Genomic DNA, 21,890 nt, shown 5'->3' with positions numbered 1-21,890 from the left:
GGATTGTGTTGGGCTCAATCCCATATCCATGAAACTTGCCCGATGTTTTTTATGTGGACATTTTGATTAATTTGCTGAGTTTCAATTCCCTTCCACAATTGACTGAACTGAGATGGAATTGACCCCAAAACTGCTCTACCAAGGTCTACCAAGGTTGAAGTTGCCCCTAGATGCTGATCTTACATCAGTGTTGCATTTTCTCCACTAACGGTTAAGGTTAGGATTGGGGGAAGGGACGCTGATCCTAGATCTGTACCTATCAGTAACTTCACCCCGGAGCCACCACCACCACACTTTATCCCCGTTACCTTCTCCTCCACGTCCTGCAGAGAGCCAGTGACTTCCTGCAGCTGTCTCTCCACCTCCGGAGGTGTAACAGCGGCATACTTTGTCCCAACACACTCCATGATGGACTGTAACCTGGCCCTCAGGGAACCCAACTCCACTCTGACCTCCTGTAGAGAGAGCGAGAGACAGAGAGGGGAGAGAAAGGGAAAGAGAGAGAGAACGAGAGGGAGAGAGAGAGATACCATGTAAATGTGCCTTAAACCCTCTAAGGTCGATGTCCACACCCCCACGGAAATCTAATTAGCGTAATAAAAGAATGCCCATAACAATCTGTGAGTTTAAGCATTGGATGTGTTTCAATCCACCACATCTATGAGACATCCCAAAAATTGGTCTTCTCACAAAATCGTCTTTAGTGTCCGAGCGGTTTAGCCTACAAACTATTATACCCCTCTATGGAAATATTGTCACGGCCGCCATTGGAAAGAGACCAAGGTGCAGCGTGGTGAGCGTACATTTTATTTTATTTTAAAATGTTGTCAACAAAACAACAAACGAAAGAAACAACCGTGAACCTTACAGGGCTTTAGTGCCATAAACAAAGTTAACTACCCACAATCACAGGTGGAAAAAAAGGGCTGCCTAAGTATGGTTCCCAATCAGAGACAACGATAGACAGCTGTCCCTGATTGAGAACCATACCCAGCCAAAACAAAGAAATACCAAACATAGAAAACAAAGGTGCGGACTCCGGCCGCAAAACCTGAAGGGTCCGGGTGGGCATCTATCCGTGGTGCTGGCTCTGGTACGAGACGTAGACCCCGCTCCACCTTTGGCTCACCCCGCATTGGTGGCGCCTCTGGTGTGGGGACCCTCGCCGCCGGCCCCGGACTGGGGGACTCTTGTTGCGGGCCCCGGACTGGGGGCTCCGGACTGGAGACCGTCGCTGGAGACTCCGGACTGGAGTCCGTCGCTTGTGGCTCCGGACTGGAGACCGTCGCTGGAGACTTCGTGCCATGACTCCTCACTGGAGGCTTCGTGCCATGGATCACCACTGGAGGCTTCTTGCCATGGATCATCACTGGAGGCTTCTTGCCATGGATCATCGCTTTGTGCCATGGATCATCACTGGAGGCTTCTTGCCATGGATCATCACTGGAGGCTTTGTGCCATGGATCATCACTGGAGGCTTCGTGCCATGGATCATCACTGGAGACTTCTTGCCATGGATCATCGCTGGAGTGGAGAGACACACAGGAGGCCTGGCTCTGGGAGCAGGCACAGGACTCACCAGGCTGGGGAGACATACAGGAGGCTTAGTTCTGGGTGCAGGCACAGGACTCACCAGGCTGGGGAGACATACAGAAGGCTTTGTCCTTGGCAGAGGCACCGGATACACTGGGCCATGGAGGCGCACTGGAGGTCTCGAGCTTAGAGCCTGCACAACCCGTCCTTATCTTCGCCCTCCAAATGCGGGGCGCTGGCACAGGACGCACTGGGCTGTACAGACATACCGGAGACACAGTGTGCAGAGCCGGCGCAGGATATCCTGGGCCGAAGAGACGCACTGGAGACCAGGCACGCTGACCCGGCACCATCCATCCTGGCTGGATGCTCACCCTGGCCCGCAGATGCGGGGAGCTGGGATATAGCGCATCGGGCTGTGAACGCGCACTGGAGACACTGTGCGCTCCACCGCATAACACGGTGCCTGACCAGCACGGCGCTCGCTACGGTAAGCACAGGGAGTTGGCTCAGGTCTCCAAACTGACTCAGCCAAACTCCCCGTGTGCCCCCCCACCCAAACATTTGGGGGGCTGCCTCTCGGGCTTCCTCGCTAGCCGTATACGTGTCACCAACTCCATTCTCCAGTATTCCTCCTCGCACTGCTCAATTGAATCCCAGGCGGGCTCTGGCACTCTCCCTGGGTCACCCGACCACCTCTCTACCTCCTCCCAGGTTCTCTCATACTCCTGGCCACGCTGCTTGGTCCTTTTGTGGTGGGTAGTACTGTCACGGCCGTCGTTGAAAGATACAATGGTGTAGCGTGGTGAACGTACATTTTATTTTGTTTAAAAATGTCACCAACAAAACAATTAAAAGAATCACCCACGAAGCTTACATGGCTTTAGAGCCACAAACAAAGTTAACTACCCACAATCACAGGTGGAAAAAAGGGCTGCCTAAGTATGGTTCCCAATCAGAGACAACGATAGACAGCTGTCCCTGATTGAGAACCATACCCAGCCAAAACAAAGAAATATAAAACATAGAAAATAGAACATAGAATGCCCACCCCACATCACACCCTGACCTAACCAAATAGAGAAATAAAATGGCTCACTAAGGTCAGGTCATGACAAATATGAGATTCTCACGAACACGATGGTGTTCTCCCTTTTGCTGTATGACCCCCACAAGCGTGCAGCCGATCTGCCAACTTCTGTCTGTAGCATCCAAACAGTTTGGGCTACACACTTATGACCCCTCTTTGGAAAGGTGAGATTCTCACAAACACGTACATGGTTGATTTGCTCTAGGACTCATACAGGCCTCACAAAACTCACCTGAAGGTCATCCGGTACAAGTTGAACACATTTATGGAAGTACTGTATATGGACACGACACTGTTCATTACCAAAAATAAGGGGTTAAATACATGTAAAAAAATAATAATATTAATAACAAATGATTCCTGATCTTTCTTATATCTCTCAGATATAGGATGGACACTTCAGAACAAACTTCTTTTAGATTTTTGGGGAGACTAATTGTTGTTCCATGTAGTGAATCTGTTATCCAATGCGTAACATTCTAACTCAAATAGCAAAATTATCCTTGGTATGACCTTCTTAAAACAATTCCATATAACTTAGGCCCTCCCTCTACCGGCTTAGACTCTTATGGGTTCTAAACTGTCTGCAAAAACAGCCTTCTTAAGCGCAGAAAACTCTTCTGAATCTAATGAGACATTAAGGATCTGTGGTTTCCACTTAAAAGTTTTCAGGTAAAGTAACTGCAAAATTTATTGAGGAGAGTTCAAAAGATGCTCGGGTCAGCGGGAGGAGAAAGGAATCTCCAACCAAAGAATTAGAATGACTGGGATACACATTACAGGACTATTTATAATGTATGAGTCATCAATTGACTGAGGAGGGTCAAGATGTAGCCTATTTAATTTAATGGTATACAATTGGTAGTTACAGTCTTGTCTCATCGCTGCAATTCCCATACGGACTCGGGAGAGGCGAAGGTCAAGAGCCGTGCGTCCTCCGAAACACAACCCAACCAAGCCGCACTGCTTCTTGACACAATGCCCACTTAACCCGGAAGCCAGCCGCACCATTGTGTCAGAGGAAACACCATACACCTGGCGACCGTGTCAGCGTGCACTGCGCCCGGCCCGCCACAGGAGTCGCTAGTGCACGATAGGACAAGGACATCCTTGTCGGCCAAACACTCCCCTAAACCGGACGACGCTGGGCCCTTTTGTGCACTGCCCCATGGGTCTACCGGTCGCGGCCAGCTGTGACAGAGCCTGGACTCGAACCCAGAATCTCTAGTGGCACAGCTAGCACTGCAATGCAGTGCCTTAGACCACTGCGCCACTCGGGAGTCTTTCAACTTAATGCTAACAATGGCTAAAGTTAGCTGAGGTTTGTAGTAGCTGTTACAAGAAAACATAACCATGTTTTATAGTTTCTTCTGGCCCATACAATAAATTACTCTCTCTCTAATTTGTTCTTACTGACTTGCCTAGTTAAATAAATACAATTTTTTTTAAATTAGTAGCTCCCCAGTAGCTCACCTTGAGTTGGCGTGTGCTGGGGTGGGACACCAGAATGGAGAGCAGGGTAGCCACTCGCTGCTCCACCTCTCCGATCTGCTCTTGCAAGCGCTCCCTCTCCTGCTCCTCTGAAAGCGCCGCGCTCCGGACGAGCATGCTCCGCTCTCTCAGGCTGTGTGGGCACAATGTCACCCTCACAATGTTAAAGGTAGGCTCAGCAATATGACATTATCATACACTGTCGTAGGGCAACTTTCTAGACTTTACACAAAGAAGAAGAGGCAAAGACAGATGCCGGACTGCGCCTCTATTTCTGTCAGCGTGAAAATGGAAATGGGGTTTATTTTGTATAGAGGTGTTATGACTCTCCTGTGAGGATCCAATTGTTCAGATTACAGTGAGTCAGCTCTACAGCGCCCTCTCTCTCCCGCAGCAGGGGAGAGGAATAGAGTTGGGATGGAGTTGGCCAGTCGTATGACAGTCGTAAATACTTTGAGCCCAAACTCTGCGTTTGGGCTCTGCAGGATGGAGGGGAAATAACCTTTTTAGTAGAAGGAGATTCCTCCCTCCATAACTATAACATCCAAAAGTGGATAATGACACAATATTCCTAACACAAATAATGTGGGAAACGGTTGGTGGGGCTTGAAACAAAAATCACGTCAAATGAGTCGTTGTTTGCGATACCATTAAGGTCGGAATAACCAAATAACGGTACCTCGACAAATGTATACGTCCCAGTTATCAGATTGACATCTAAATGTTGTAGAACTTAAATGATTAAATATGAAACCATTTGTGAGAAGATGAAATATGATTTTACCCTTCTAAATGAGAGAATAGTTTTTCATGTGAAGTTTTACCCAGTCAGTAACCACGCCACATGAGCACAGACCTTGTGGCAACATGATGGAACCGCCCTCCAAGGAGAAGTCATAAAAGGACCGCTAACAAAATGTACATTAGACCAGAGAACGTGAGGACCATCCATGCGTTGAAATGGTTGGAATCTCTACATACCAGTATACGGACGGTAAGCCGGGCGTGTAAAATGGTTAGACTCTCTCCCATTGCCCTCCGTCGTGACGTTGCTATCATTAATGTGTTTGGTTATTTTATCAAATCAATTAACTACATTTATTTATTACGATGATTAAATTAATCATGTAACAATTAACTCATTAGTAATCTTGGGGCAACACGGGAAAAGTTATTTAACGAGTTACTATCTCCCGACTAAACTCAAAAGATATGAATTTGTCTTACATCAGTCAATTCATTAATTCTTATTAACCTCATCAGTCTCATTCTGAACGTTGCATAGTCCGTTAAATCTGCACGAACCCTAGTCTACATGATGACTCAGCGATACACAAATTGTCTTAATTATTTATTTATTTACTAACTAACTAAATAATCACGCAGAATTACATAAACACACACACAGGATAGGTTACTACATAATGCAATGAAAAGTCCCTAGTGGACTAACCCGATATGACGCTTGGTACACAATGAATAGGGGTGGGGAAAGAAAGAGCGGGAGAAGAGACAAAGGAATTCAACTATCGTACATACAGTTGAGTAATACACTCATCGTAAATATCGATATTTAGCACCCTAACAACCGCTCATTCGGATTTAGAAATGCAACACATATTTACGCTTGTATGCCTTTGTCGTCTCGCTCTGTTGAAACCGCCCGATCAGTCTGTGGAGTCAGTCGACAGAAAGTCTCTGGTTGTGTAAGTCTCTGGTTGTCCACCAGAGGTCAACATGTCCTTTGTAGTTGTTGTAGGTTGGTCTATGAGTGTCTGTTAGAATGGATCTTCCAGAGGCTTACCACGCCGTGTTCAGCGGCCCTTGACTTTCACTCTGTTTATTTGGAATAGATACCCTAGAGATACCTACAGTTGAAGTCGGAAGTTTACATACACTTAGGTTGTGGTCATTAAAACTTGTTTTTCAACCACTCCACAAATTCTAGTTTTGGCAAGTCGGTTAGAACATCTACTTTGTGCATGACACAAGTAATATTTTCAACAATTGTTTACAGACAGATTATTTCACTTATAATTCACTGTATCACAATTCCAGTGGGTCAGAAATTAACATACACTAAGTTGACTGTGCCTTTAAACAGCTTGTAAAATTCCAGAAAATGTCATCATGGCTTTAGAAGCTTCTGATTGGATAATTGACATCATCTGAGTCAATTGGAGGTGTACCTGTGGATGTATTTCAAGGCCTTCCTTCAAACTCAGTGTCTCTTTGCTTGACATCATGGGAAAATCAAAAGAAATCAGCCAAGTCCTCAGAAAATAAATTGTAGACCTCCACAAGTCTGGTTCATCCCTAAGTAAGGAGACGCGTTCTGTCTCCTGCGAAAAGTACAAATCAATCCCAGAACAACAGCAAACGACCTGGTGAAGATGCTGGAGGAAATAGGTACAAAAGTATCTATATCCACAGTAGAGCGAGTCCTATTTCATCATAGCCTGAAAGGCTGCTCAGCAAGGAAGAACCCACTGCTCCAAAACCGCAATAAAAAAAAACAGATTTCAGTTTGCAACTGCACATGGGGACAAATATCATACTTTTTAGAGAAATGTCCCCTGGTCTGATGAAACCAAAAAACCTTTTTGGCTTTAATGACCATCGTTATGTTTGGAGGAAAAAGGGGGAGGCTTGCAACCCGAAGAATACCATCCCAACCATGAAGCATGGGGGTGGCAGCATCATGTTGTGGGGGTGCTTTGCTGCAGGAGGGACTGCTGCACTTCACAAAATAGATGCCATCATTAGCGAGGAAAATAATTTTGCCATATCCAGTTCACGCTGTACTTCGGCTGGTCTTTAGTTTTAAACCATTTCTCAGCAGTGTAGCCACCGCTTCCCACTGTCTGGTCTTGTAGAGATTTTCTTCTTCTCTGTTTAAAGTTTCAGAGTTTCTAACCATTTTGTACCTTTCAGCTCACGCTGAGCGATTTTGGTCAACATAAAAATGTATTGCTAATTTGCTATATGAGACCTATTTGATTTAATATACGTTTTTCGTAATGCTTAGGTTGTTATGAATGTACTGATATAAGTGTACGCGCTTGATATCCCTCCAACCTAAAGAAAACCAATGTTACATCAGAGGTGTGCCTGTTATTCACATGCAAACCTGCCATCTAATTGACTAGAATGTTTCCGCTTGCTCCCGCCACCTCCAGCCTGCCTTTCGCCTTTATGGACACTGATTCACATTGTTAGATTGGAGACTCCAATATCTTGACAGTATATACAACCATTTTAGCTTCACAGACAACATTCCTTTCAGCATGCCCACGGATGAGTTTTGGTAGATTTGAATTGTGTCATTGTAGATTTCAGCAGGAAGTCGCCCCACTGTGTAAGATGATGTCATTAAGCTCAGCATACCTTTAATAACCCGACAGTCCTCCGAAATCGGGCATTAGAATTACTTAAAAATATATTTATGACTGACTGTATTGATTTCCCACCGTTTTATAAGTCAGAAGACAGAAATCCAGACCTTCCTAGGACCACGTAAAGGTCCTTTGTCAAATAAACTTGTATTTCCCTCTCTCTGGTGGTCGGCTGCATCATTACATCAATTTGTATCACTTCACTGTGACGTCACGTCAAAAGGGAGGTCCTACGAAAAACATTTATCCAGCTCGACTGCTTCACAGCACAGACATGGCAAAGCAATTGCTGAATTTGTCTCGAGCAGGCGAATCTAAATACTAAATACTTTTATATCTCTAAGATAAAGAATGCGACCAACACTCTTCCTTAAACCTAAAATAGGCAAAGAAGTAATTTTGTGTGGGCAGTCAAACTTTTTTCTTTACGTCAGAGACAGACCCGTATTCCCAGATCGAAAAAATCTAGCCCTTTACATAGCCCTTCACACACTGTTTAAATGGCCCAAATGTTGATTTAGACATTCACAAAGTTAACAGATTTTCTCTATCACCAATATGTTTGGTAAAGTAAAATAAGGTGAAATATTATGGGTAGAACTATATATAGGCATATTATAAAGTATAAAAAGGCTTATTCATTCACAATTATTTTATTTTGATCATATCTTCATATTTGAATATGTTTTAATATACTTGTATTGTGTACTTGAACATTTGGGTTGAAAAGTGCCTATCTCAGACATAAATAAACAATTCTAGGTGAAAGCTAAAGGTCATAGCTTTCTATGGGGGATGGGGGGGACAACACACACACTACTAAATTAATAAAATAATACCCTCTTGCTAGATTGATGACTACAGCCATAGCAAAACAGTATAAAATGGCTGTCAGCTCAACTGGTTTAAATATTAATATCAAACTACGTGTATGTGCTTAAATGTTTCCAAGAATCATATTGCCACTCATGGTGTGTAATAGTACATCTGCTGTCAACATTTGTCAATAAACAGTGTTAATAAGCAGTGTCAATGTGATTGTTTACACACCTTTGGCAAAGGCTCCAGGGTTCTTGTGCTGACATGTAATGTTTATGTAAAAAGTAAAAACATTTAAGCTTTTTCTGCATTGTGCTTTTCTGTTCCTGAGGTGTGTGTGCGTGTATGCAAGGATGTGTGCCATGTGAATTGTGTGGGTGAGTTTGGGAAGACAAGAGAGAGAAAGAGAGCGATAGAGAGAAAGTGAGGGAAATGGAAAGGGCACCTAATTTCAGAGTATTTGTCTTTCAAAGATTGTACTGTATCATCCTTACCTCCTAAAGCGCTCCTGCATGTCCCTCAGCCGTTGGCAGACTGGGACAGGGCTAGCTGCCTCCTGAGGGCTGGACACACCCAGGAGCTGGGAGAGCCGGTGCTCCAGGGAGGCCAGGATTCGCTGCTCCCGCTCTAGTCCAGCCTGGTGCTGCTCCGTCTGCTCTAACAGAACCATCGGGGCCCCCTGACCGGAGCATACTGCAGTGGGGTCCGACAGCTCACCCTGCAGCTTGTCCAGAGCACTGCTGCATCGAGCCATCTGTGACACCCAAAGGACACACAACCACAAACACATACAGTGCCTTCGGAAAATATTCAGACCCCTTGAATTTTTCCACATTTTGTTACATTACAGCCGTATTCTAAAATTGTTACTTCAACCTACATACAAGACCCCATAAAGACAAAGAAAAAACAGTTATTTAGAATTTTTATAAAATTGCATTAAAAATAAAAAATAAAATATCACATTTACATAAATATTCAGGCCCTTTACTCAGTACTTTGTTGAAGCACATTTGGCAGCAATTACAGCCTTGATTCTTCTTGAGTATGACGCTACAAGTTTGGCACACCTGTATTTGGGGAGTTTCTCCCACTCTTCTCTGTAGATCCTCTAAAATTCTGTCAAGTTGGATGGGGAGCGTCGCTGCAGAGCTGTTTTCAGGTCTCTCCAGAGATGTTAGATCGGGTTCAAGTCCGGGCTCTGGCTGGGCCCCTCAAGGACATTCAGAGGCTTGTCCCGAAACTACTCCTGCGTTGTCTTGGATGTGTGCTTAGGGTCGTTGTCCTGTTGGAAGTTGAACCTTTGCCCCAGTCGGAGGACCTGAGCGTACTTTGCTCCGTTCATCTTTGCCTCGATCCTGACTAGTCTCCCAGTCCCTGCAGCTGAAAAACCTCACAGCATGATGCTGCCACCACCATGCTTCACTGTAGGGATGGTGCCAGGTTTCCTCCAGACATGACATTTGGCATTCAGGCCAAAGAGTTAAATCTTGGTTTCATCAGACCAGAGAATCTTGTTTCTCATGGTCTGAGAGTCTTTCGGTGCCTTTTGGAAAACTCCAAGTGGGCTGTCTGGCCACTCTACCATAAAGGCCTGATTGATGGAGTGCTGCAGAGATGGTGGTCCTTCTGGAAGGTTCTCCCATCTCCATAGAGGAACTCTAGAGCTCTGCCAGAGTGACCATCAGGTTCTTGGTCACCTCCCTGAACAAGGCCCTTCTCCCCCAGGCGGACAGCTCTAGGAAGAGTCTTGGCGGTTCCAAACTTATTCCATTTAAGAATGATGGAGGCCACTGTGTTCATTGGAACCTTCAATGCTGCAGAAATGTTTTGGTACCCTTCCCCAGATCTGTGCCTCGACACAATCCTGTCTCTGCACTCTACGGATAATTCCTTCGACTTCATGGCTTGGTTTTTGCTCTGACATGCATTGTCAACTGAAGGACCTTATATAGACAGGTGTGTGCCTTTACAAATCATGTCCAATCAATTTAATTTACCACAGATAGACTCCAATCCAGTTGTAGAAACATCTCAAGGATGATCAATGGAAACCGGATGCACCTGAGCTCAATTCTGAGTCTCATAGAAAAGTTTCTGAATTCTTATGTTAATAAGGTATTTCTGTTTTTCATTTTTAATCAATTTGCAAACATTTCTAAAAACCTGTTTTGCTTTGTCATTATGGGGTATTGTGTGTAGATTGCTGAGGATTTTATTTATTTAATACATTTTCGAAAAAGGCTGTAACATAACAAAATGTGGAAAAAGTCAAGGGGTCTGAATAATTTCCGAAGACACTGTATATTTACACATGGGCGCACAATACTACTACACATACTTTCGTACAAAAACAAACAAGGTATTTCCAAAGCCCTACACTTTGTGGATCAACAATGTATTATGAATATATCATTTGCTTATACAAAAATCTGTTTTGAGCCATGTGCTGTTATGATGGTAAGAATGATCACCTTTATAATACACGTGTGTATACTTGTATACTACATATGCTACTCATGCGCCGGGTCTACTAAAAGGCTTCTATTTAATGGAGTGGTCATCCGGGTGAATCATGTAGTGCAGCAAAGAAAGGTGATGGCATCGCCCAAAAATGTATGTATTTATATGTAATATACCATATACTATATTACATTATGACCATTAAAGGAGCAGTTCACTGAAGATAGTTCAGTCACATGACTCACGCTCTTGGTGACGTCCCTCCACTCCGCCCCTCTCTGCTCCAAGCGTGCCCGCAAGAGGCTGATGCCACACCGCAGTGCCGCCCAGCGCCTCCAGAGGGCACCCTGTGCCCCCTCGGAGCCCACACAGCACCCCCGCAGTGGGCACACCACCATCAGCTCCTCCAGCTTGCCAGCTATAGACAGCACCTCCTCCGACAGGGTCTTCACATGAAGAGATGAATCAATCAAATGTATTGTATACAGAATATATCCCTTTCTTTTACAACATGTGTCACAAAGTTCTTTGTAGTGCAGCAAAGCTGTGGTGTGGCAGAGCAGTGGTGTAGTGGTAACACACATGTAGCTCACTGCCAGATACTGGGGTTAAATCCTCCCCTCTACCTTTTTCCCAGTCTCCACCTCAGTATCCCCTTGATATCTAAACTGTCTAAATGAAGCTTGAATAGCATGCTTTTAAAAAAACAAGTGCTTTACAGTAACCTGGACTGTACACCCGAAAAGTAAGCAGGAGAACAGAGGCAAGGAAAAATTCCCTAGTAGGAACAAACTCTGAGAAGAACCACCGACACACAGCACTTAACACACCTTGGCTCTATCCTGTTGGTCAGCACAGTTGGCGTAGGATGTCACTTCCTGGGTGGCACACTCGGAGAGCCTTGATTCGTTTTTCTTCAGGATATGCCATACCTCCTCATGACACTTCTTGTGGAGGCTTTGTCTGTCTGCACACCTATGGAATAGATACAAAACAAACACGGTAACTGAAAATTGCCTGGTTTTAATGTTGTTTACATTTTCATGCTTTTTAAGCAATTGTGAAGCTAAAGGCTCATTTGTACTCTGGGTGGACAATTCGGATTTGGTTTGATTCTACTGTACTCTTTTACATGCACATAAATCAACATGTCTGTTTTACATCAATGTAAATGTGCCAGTGTTAGAAGCTAATTTACATACAAAGTTCCCAGATCTGTAACTCTCTAATCTTATTTGATTCAATGCAACATAAAATGAGCTGCATTCTCATCCAGGCATTCATTTAGTTCTCATCAAACAAGGGGGAACAGAGAGAAAAGTAACAAGTCACTAAAATTATATTTATTAGACTGCTGAACCTATTTGTCTCAATTACACCAACATTCCATTTCAGCAGAGACTAGAGACATGGGTCTCGGAGTGCTAAACTCTGGTCAACGTGCAGTGTACGAATTCTAACTATTCTGTTGCCATCCGCTCAGAAACCCGCTCAGCAACCTGCCTAATTTAGTTGATTACCCCTGATATAAGTGGTCCCAGCGCTGTTCAATGTGTAAGTTGATGTTTTCTAAACTGTAATTCTTTGTGTTTTTTGTTGTAAATGTGTCTGCAACTTTGGGTGCTGCTATTTTGGCCAGGTCTCTCTTGTAAAATAGATTATTCATCAATGAGACTAACCTGGTAAATAAATAAATACATCAGTGGCACACAGCATCTCACATTCCCCCCAAAATGTAATGGCTTAAGAAAGGTTGACAATGCATTCCTATTTGGTGACCAATGTTCAGCATCTAATGTTCATCAAGCTTCTTTGTACAATAACATTTAGTGTTAATGTGTTTTTAGAATGTGACCAAAACAGTAAGGACCAAAAGCCATGTGTAACCTTTGGTGAATGAGTGTGTAACCTTTGGCCTACCTCTGCAAGGCCTCTGTCCTGAGCTCAACCTGGGCCTCGAGTGTGGCCCTCTCCACCAAAAGGTGGCTCAGGACCTGGATGTGGAGCTGTTCGCTAAGGGGGAAAGAGAGACAGGCCTGCTGGGGTGCCAGCTCCAGGAGATGGCTGATTTGCGCCTGAAGGCTCTCCCCCAGGGAGGCTTGGGGCTCTTGGGTGTGCCATTGCTCCTCTGTGCAGTCCACAAATCCGCCTGGAGGTGCCAGGAACATGGCCTCGGCTTCGAGGAGGAAGGTTACCACTTCTTGGGCAGCCCAGTGGTAATCCTTCAGGGCTTCCCGAGCATGGGACAAATTCTCCTACAGGACATATACAAGATTATTAAGAATTCAGGCAAGAATTTCATTTGAAATCTACCACAATACAATACAACCTGTGTGGTTGAATCTTAATACACAAATAACATTAAAGTCAGTTCCAATAGAAGTTAAGGAAAATGTTTGAGGGATAAATTGTTGTAATACACCAATTCAGTTAATTGTCTCGTCTGGGCACCGTTCACTCTCTATGGTACAGGGGAGATAGCATTTCAAAAGTGAAACATTGTTTCCATGGCCGGACAGGCAGACAGCAAGGCTTATATTAAACCCCACTGTTAGAAACGAAATAGTACTCTAGAAGCAAGGGGAAATAATGTATGAGTTGAGATGAATTCAAGCAATGATTTGAACAGCAACATGAACATGATGATATTCTTATGGAGGTGCAGTGATAATTCAGATGGAACTGTTAGCAGGCTTGGAACGCTGCTTGTCCAATAGGCATCTAGGATCCAAACAATCCGTTTGATAGTGTTTATCACTTCAACCAACTCAAATTTCATGCCTATTTTATGAAATGTAATACACACCGTAGCTGAAATTGCGAATTATAACAATTGTATTGTAATGAGCCCACTGAACTTACCATATATGCGTGGCACTTCTGCACAATGTCATTCCTCAGGGTGTGCAGCTCCGTACACTGGCTCATCTCCACTTGCTCTCTCTGCCTCAAAGCTTCCAACACCCGCATGACAGACTCTACGTTTCTCCAGATTACCCAGCACCTCCGCAGCGCTATGTTGATGGCCCTCACGTCTGGCTTCACCGGGTCAAATTCCGTCAGCTCCTGCCTGACCTGTTGAAGAAGGTCCATCATGGCAGGAAGCTCAGTGCAGAATCTGAGACCCTCCAGAAGCTTTCCCTCTAAGTTTTTGACGTCGTCAGTGATGGCAAGCTCCCAGGAGGCTAGGTTTTCAACAGTTTGCCGGATCCTCTGCCTCTCCGACAGGAGCAACATTCTATCCGATAGGTGCAGGTCTTGGGCGATGGCCTCAAGCTGGTCGGAAGCATCCTGGCACTGGGTCTTCACCAGCGGAAGTTCCACCAGGAGAGCCTGGCAAAGACTGAACCTTTCCCCCACGCTGACTCTCTTGTCTTTGGAGCACTCAGCACGCTCCTTTGCCACCTCCCTGGAGTTTTCCATGCGCTGCTGGTAGGTCAGGTACTTCTCGTGTTCCATGGCGTGGTGGTGGAGAGTTTTCACCTTCTCCTGCAGTTCGCCAATGGTACGCAAGAGGGCACTTTTCTGGTCCTCTTGGCAGTACTGGAGTTCCTGGATCTGACATTGGTGCTCCAGGAGCATGTGTGTCAAGGGCTCTATGGCAGATAGGGAGTCCTTTGTCACTGGGAACCTCTGCCTCTCCAGGTCGGCCCATATCTGTTGCACGCTCACCTGGACAGCCGCCAGTTCCTCGGCCGAAGAAGTCCGGGTGTGAAGCAGTTCCTCCAACTCCCATTGGGCTGCTTTCTCGTGGGCCACCATTCTGTCCACCTCGGTCCGGAGGCCTGTGAGCCTGTTGACAAGAAAGTGGCTCTCTGCTGGACTCAACCCCGAAGAGACTTCCATGCAGGTCTCCAAAAGGGCATCCGTGACAGCCAGCTGTCTTTCTGCTTCCTTGATGGCACCCATGTGAAACTGCAGCTTGCTTTCCAGATCTGGGATGGTGTCTTTGGACACATTCTCTACATCTGCAGTGACCTCTCTCTCATGGTGTGCCACTGCTAGCCAGGTGTTCACTTTTGTGATCTGGACCAGCATCTTCTCTCTTTCCTCCAAAACAGCCTCCATTTCCTTCAGAATACGAGCAGAGTTATCTGAGACTGTTTCGTAGAGGTCCTTCAAGGTCTTCATTGATGACAGCACTTTGTCAATTTCCCCCTCATCCGACATCAGTTCCTTCAGGTCCTCAACTTTGTAGTGCACCCTGGAACGCCTTGCCAAAATCTCAGATTGAAGCTTCCTCATGCTGGCAATTTGGAGACGGGCCTCTTCAGGGAAGAGGGCTAACTTTTCACCTGCTGAGATGTGGTTTTCCGCCTGCTTGGCCCAGATAATCAAGTCCTGCATTTGCTTGATGATTTTAGCCAAGGAGGGTTTTGCTATAGAGTATGACTGAGCAGAGAGCAACCTCTGAGTGGAGGCAAGTAAGGAGCTCAAGCTCTGAAGAGTACACTCCACATCCTCCTTCTCCTTCTGCCCAAGAGAAAATTGGGTAAAATCCTCTGATTGCCCAAGCAGGTGTAGGTACTGCTGGTTGAAGGCTTTCAAGTCAGCAGTAATAAAGGTCAGCTCTAAAGCTTTGTGAGTGTCATGCTGCAATTGAGAGGACTGTAAGAGGGTGATGGACTTCTGAAGAGTCTCAAGCTTGCAATGCAGCTGCTCAGCCTTTTGTAGAAGGATAGAGGACTGAGAAGAACCAATTGAGGCATGCCTCAGACCTCTATTCCCGGTCCCCTCCAAAAGCCTCCACTCCTCCTGCAGATCCCCTAGCTGAGCGAGGAGTGCCCCTGACCCCTCGACTTCACTCAGGTGGGCAGACACCTGGCAACACACCTGGAGCAGCTCCCCCATCATGCCCTTCTGCTGTTCAATGTTACATAACAGAGTATGTAGTTTTTCAGCCTGAAGCGCACTGCTTCGAGTGTCCCTGTTAGATCCCCAGGAATAGACAAAGAGTGAATAACTGTTAGTGCATATCTTGGTCAAATATAAACTTCTGATCAATGATATTCTAAATCAACTGTACACTTTAAAGGAAAACAGAGGCCTAAAGATGCATAAATACAATATTATGCACAAGAATAGTAGCCCGGACAATGCAAGTGCATGGACTCACAATTGTAGCTCATCCATATCGCTTGTCCATCTCTCCAGAATGCTCCGGATGGCCTGAGTCTGCCTGTGGTACTGTGTGACCAGGTGGAGCTGAGCCTCTTTGACCTGAACTGTGGCCGAGGCATCCAACAGGGCTGCACTCCATCGCCCCTCCAGATTTGTTGCGTCCTCTGGGTCACCGACCACATGGTTTATCGCAGCCACCTGCTCAAGCACGTAGCGTCTGCAGTCCTGAAAAAAAGGGGATCACGGGGACACACTCAGTCTGGTATCCAGTGAGCTGGGACCCATAAAAAATATAATCTGTTAAAAAAAGAAGCCATTTTTTACAGTATTGAAATCACAGAGGGAAGACAGGCAGGTGTAAGAAACTGTATGAATGGTTGGAGTGGGGATTGAACCCTGACCTTCAGTAAGGAGAGCATGTGTGTGTAGCTGAGGGGGGTTCCACTAGACCATGGGCTCGGCACATAGCATCTGTATTTATCAAACACTCTACGCTTACACAAAAGCCAAGAAGGGTGATAATGTACTTGAAAAGTTAGACATAGCAAATCAAAGTTAGAATTAGCTTCCTCTCCTTGTCTCATTATACATTCCCGTTGACATTGATATGAAAGGACTGTAAAGGTTAAATAAATGAGAGGATTGTTGAAATATCATTATAATGTGCCAGTTGGCTAGAGTGACAAAAAACAATACATGTGCATACAGGGCAGAAAAGGAAATGTCTTCAGTGGAATCACAAATAAAGCTTTCCTTTTGTAAAAGCATTTTACACAGTGATATCAGTTCGGGGTGTGAAGCCCATTAAATGACAGTTTTGTCCTCTGTTTGTATATAAGATGGCCAATCTGACACTTGTAAATGTGTATTTTCAAATGTCTATTATGTTCTTGAAAGGGAAAATTGTTCATTAAAAAAGAACAGTCTCCCACCTCAGCCTCCGCCAGTTGCCGGGCCATGTTGGCAAGGTTGAGCTGGGCTGGCTGGTAGCGGCATCCTAGAACCCTGAGGACAGTGCGCCCTATTTGGATCTCTGGCTTTCTGGGTGAAGGCTGCAGGTACCAAGCCGCATCCATCCACTGGCCTCCCTTCAACACAACAGCACAGAGTAAATACAGTAATGGGACATGTTCATGGACCAAACAGAAGAAAACAGACTGAAACAGGGAAGGACAATCTTGATTTGTTTAATAAGAAATGCACATTTTCCACTGCAAAACTTTTGAAAGCATTTTCTGCTGCATGTCCTAATGAACACAACCCTGGTGTGTACAACCAGACCTGGGTTGGATGTCAAATACTTGCAGCTATACTCAATTCAGTTTACCTGGTACAATGGAAACAATGGAATAATCCCAAAAGTGAAAATACCAAGCTCCAAGTATTTGACACACATATTTGACCCAGGTCTGGTATGGGACGGGTGTGGTGCTGGGGGGACATAATCGTTTGCTGATTCTAAAGCGAGATGTGCCGTGACTGAGAAATCTCCATGGCTGCACAGGAAATATCATTGGCTCCTTCCTGTAAAGCTTCCTGCCACAGGCATCTTGGGAATGGAGTAGCATGAAGTTTCCCCTAGACGCTGATCTTGAGTCAGTTTAGCATTTTTGCCACTAATGGTTAAGATTAGGATTAGGAAATTTCACCCCAAAGCCTTGGGAATACAGGATCATCAAGGCCCATGCCACATGTTTGTTTATCTGTTCACTGATCCATGCAGTTGACTGAACTGCAATTATTGTGTGGATAGAGCCACAACTTATTTTATCTGTGGTCGAGAAAATGTTGAAATATCATTTTAGCAATTTTTATGTCTCATATTGATACGCACATAAGATACTAACTAAAATGTAGATGTTTTTTTTCTTGTATTCTTAAAGAGGTTTTCTCAGGTTCTTATTTTAAATGTCATTATCCTCTTGAACAACACGCTGGGTTCCTTGGAAACAAATTCCTGCAATGCACAGTAAACCATATCCCATGTTGACGCCACCTTACCTTCCCTGAGCTCTAATAGCCTACTGTCTCAGTTCACACACCGTTGGCTTAGCTGAGTATTGCTGTTGAGAATTACTGATTGTGGTCGGGTGAGTATTATTGTTATTAACACAAGTTCGAATCTCATGGTCGGCCGTGCAGAGAAACTCCCTAACACTCACCGTGATGATGTCCTTCCTCTCCACCAACCCTTGGACCTTAGAGAGGATGCCTTGCATAGTGGACCTGTGGCACGGGACCTCCGGGCACACCGCTCCCCCAACTCTCTCCTCCTTCGCCACGGCATCGGATAGCAACCCCCCAGTCTGGACCGAGGTCCTCCTCTTGACTTCACTCCCCCCCTGCATCTGTGGGAACATGACGGCAATGGGACGTTGGATTCTCCTGCTCTCCTGTCGGGTATTTCTGACAACAACTCCGTTCCTCTCTGCCCCACAGAGTCAGCGCATCTATTAAAGCAGGAATGTGACTGAGTAAGAAGCTGGGCCTTGCCCCGAGGGAAACCAGGGCTCTGTTCCAATAGTTTAACACCGCGTCTCTCTTTACTTCCTTTCTTGAAGGAATCACTTATCTGACACAACACAATTGGTGAAAAATATTTGGTGTAGACTCCAGCTAATCCTGTTAGATCAGTGTCATTGGGTTTAGCACGGGGGAACATGATACAGCAGGAACTAGTCAGGGAGTAGGAGTGTGGTTGATATATCAAGAGCTACAAGGCTAGCGTGAGGTGAAGTCATCACTGAGTGGTGTAAATAACTTATTCCTCACAAAGTGAAGTGCTAGGCTATGCTTAAAGGGAGTGGTCAAACCGACAGGTGACAGGGCAAGCTGATACTTGCATAAAATCTCTCTCTCTCTCAACATTTCAAAACAACAGTAGAGCAGGAACGCTATTAAGCGTAATATAGGGGAGTATGTGCTTTATATTGCAGGTTATAGGTACTAAGGTTATCCCACCCAGGGTCCGTATTCATAAAGTGACAGAGTAGGAGTGCAGGGGCCATATTCCTCAGATTAGGAGTGCAGGGGCCATATTCCTGAGATTAGGAGTGCAGGGGCCATATTCCTCTGATTAGGAGTACTTATCTAGGACCCACTTTAGCCTTTTAGATCAAAATAAATATGATTATGTCCACAGGAGGGACCTGGTGTTAGCTCAGCACTCTTTATAAACACAAGTTCAGGGCTCCAGGTAAAGCAACCAATGATGTATCACCACTATACTGCCCTACACTCTGAGTCAGCAGGGCTCTTGACTTGGATACACATTAAAGGCCCAATCTGTGATATTTGCAGCCATTTCTGATCATTTAGATTAATGACATATACCATTTATTTTCACAAGTAATATCACTTAGAAATGCCTCATGAGCTTAGTTCAACGCTCTAACTATAAGGAGTTTTTTTTACTGCACTGCTTGAAAGCAATATCTTTGCAAACAAACAAAGTAAAGCTTTAAAATATGTTTAAAACTATTTAATGGAGGATCGGTCCTTGCATCTATAGCTCCATCTATGATTTTGAGAGTGGTTACATTTCTAAAGGCCCATCTCTCTGCATTATAGCTAGCAAACCAAGTGCCGGTGTTGTTGTTGTGTTGTTTTTCAAATTAAGGATAGCAGCGGACTAATGGCAGCATTGCGGGTCCCTGATTATAGATTTATTTTAATCTTTGTGGACTTCGAACAAGCATTGAGGTAGATGGATCAACATAAAGTCTAGATTTACTTAAAATTGTCAGAAGCTCGAAATTCAGCTCTATAATGAAAGCATATTTACAACACAAACATTTTAGGTAGAAAACTACTTACTTAGATTTTCTGTTATGCTACATGTAAAATAAAAGCATGAAAAGCTGTATTGTCACATCTATTCCTGCTCCCCCACTCTGGCACTAGACATCGCAGGTCTACTAACCATTGGTCCTGGCAACCCATGTTGCGCACACCTGGCAACCATCACTGCGCACAACTGCTCCCCATCATTAAGCACACCTGGACTATGGATAAGGTCCTCCAGGTCCTCCACAGTCTCGACACCACCCGAGAGGATTCACCTCCAACTAGCGGAGGGCCTCCTACCACTAGCCATCCCAGAGAGCCAGTCCCCTAGCCTACCCAGCAGTCCGCCCAGGTCAGCGATGCCCAACTGTCCCTCCCTGACAAATATGACGGGACTCGATCCAAATGCAGTGGCGTCCTACTCCAGTGCTCCCTCTATTTCGCTCCTCAGACGGGAGCCCCCACCACCGAGTGGGCTACGGCCTTCTGGGAGAGAGGAGAGGAGGGGTTCATGGCTCTGTTCAGGGCAGTCTTCAACCATCCACCAGAGGGCAGAGAGGGAGGTGAGTGACTTCTCCAACTGTGGCAGGGTGCCCAGACAGCTGCGGAATACGCCCTCACCTTTCGGACCTTGGCAGCCTCCAACAAAGAAGAATGCGCGAGGAGGTCCAGATGGAGTTGGCGTGCCGAGACGACAACCTTTCCCTGGATGCGCTCATCGCGATGGCCACCCGTCTGGACAACCTTCTTTGGGAACGCCGGAGCGCCCCTCGCACCTTGCTCTACTCTTTTGGCCGTCTTGAGGCAGAGCCTGAACCCATGGAAAGAGGGGTCAAACACCTCCCCACTGCAGAGCAACGTCGCCGGAGGTAGCTGGGGCTGTGTCCCTATTGTGGCCAGGAGAGGCACCAGCTCCAACGGTGTCCGGTGCTTCTCAACCCAAAGTCCTCTGGGGCTCATGATCATCTGGCTCCCAGGGTAGGCGTGAGTATTCCTTCATTGTTTTCTGCCAAAGCTTTCCTGTGTTCCATTTCACTGGCTGGCTGTCTCTCAGGTGTTGTTTCTACAGCTCTAGTGACGTAGGGCATTTTATTGACCAGGTCCTCGTCTCCTCCCTGAACATCACTGCGTCCCCGTTCTCCTCTCCTATTCTGGTCCAAGCCCTGGATCAACAACCATTAGGATCCAGCACTATCACTCACCCTCGGACCCATGCACCAAGAAAGCTTTCCCTTCCTCATCACTGCTCCTGTACACAAAGTAATTCTCGGCTTTCTGTGGCTCCAACGTCATGACCTCACCATCTCCTGGTCGATGATGAAAATCACCACTTGGGCACCCGGGTGTCGGAAGACATGCTTTCCCTTAACCTGTGGTTCCTGTCAGTTGAGAGTCCTGTGAGTGCCCTCCTGCCCATCATTCCGTCCTCCCATATTGTTGACCCTGTGTTTTGGAACATAGATGTGGACATCCGCCAGGCTCTGGAGAGGGAACCTGCTACCTGCCCTCCTGAGTGCATCTACGTCCCCACAGAGGCGAGGAATCATCTGTTTACCTGGGTACACATCGCCACTGGACACCCAGATATCAATCACACTATAAAATCCATCTATGCAACGTGAGTTCTGGGCATATCCCGTCCATAGAAGGAACCGGGCCCACTCCCCCTGCCGGTCCTGGCAGTGACTCCTTAGGAACCTCCCCAGCTCCTGGTTGGTCCTCTCTACTGGCCCTTTAGACTGAGACCGGTACCCAGAAGTGAGGCTGACCGTGACCCCCAACTTCTCCATGTAGGCTCTCCATACCTTGGATGTAAATTGGGGGGCATGGTCGGAGACGGTGTCCTCTGGAAGGCCATATCCTGATTACTCTCCCTTCATATAGCCCTCAGTAAGCCTCAGTCATCAGGCAGTAGGGGAGTAAATTCCTACTCTGGAAGTGGAGGGGCCACTGTATGATGAGTCAAATTCCTCCAATTTTAATTTGAGCCAAGATGTGACCTTAAAATGCCACACAAACAGGCTACTCCTGGCCTGACCATTCCAATTCACTCGTAATAACATCACTTAACATTGTTGGATCTTGGGCGAAACAAAGAGCCTTGAAAGGTCAAATCCCCTCAGGGAAAGACAGCCATTAACTACATGTACCAGTGTTTGACTTGAGTGTACAACCCCCTCTCAAAAACTTTA

The 21,890-nt window shown here is 45.7% G+C and overlaps 1 protein-coding gene across 1 annotated transcript in view; it reads right to left on the bottom strand.

Moving 5' to 3' along the window:
* Positions 1-21,890, bottom strand: part of LOC112250423 (nesprin-2) — a 245,510-nt gene that overhangs the window by 128,337 nt on the left and 95,283 nt on the right. Inside the window, exons 48-57 of the mRNA XM_042322697.1 lie at positions 18,075-18,260; positions 16,845-17,000; positions 15,908-16,137; positions 13,654-15,718; positions 12,712-13,046; positions 11,622-11,766; positions 11,037-11,237; positions 8,823-9,082; positions 4,097-4,247; positions 309-455 (exon numbers count right to left, since the gene is read on the bottom strand). Of these exons, the coding sequence (XP_042178631.1) occupies positions 309-455; positions 4,097-4,247; positions 8,823-9,082; positions 11,037-11,237; positions 11,622-11,766; positions 12,712-13,046; positions 13,654-15,718; positions 15,908-16,137; positions 16,845-17,000; positions 18,075-18,260 (3,876 nt within the window). The remainder of the gene's footprint in view (positions 1-308; positions 456-4,096; positions 4,248-8,822; positions 9,083-11,036; positions 11,238-11,621; positions 11,767-12,711; positions 13,047-13,653; positions 15,719-15,907; positions 16,138-16,844; positions 17,001-18,074; positions 18,261-21,890) is intronic.

This window comes from Oncorhynchus tshawytscha, linkage group LG05 (genome assembly GCF_018296145.1).
Source record: "Oncorhynchus tshawytscha isolate Ot180627B linkage group LG05, Otsh_v2.0, whole genome shotgun sequence".
Lineage (NCBI taxonomy): Eukaryota > Metazoa > Chordata > Actinopteri > Salmoniformes > Salmonidae > Oncorhynchus > Oncorhynchus tshawytscha.
This window is presented reverse-complemented; position numbering and strand designations above follow the sequence as displayed.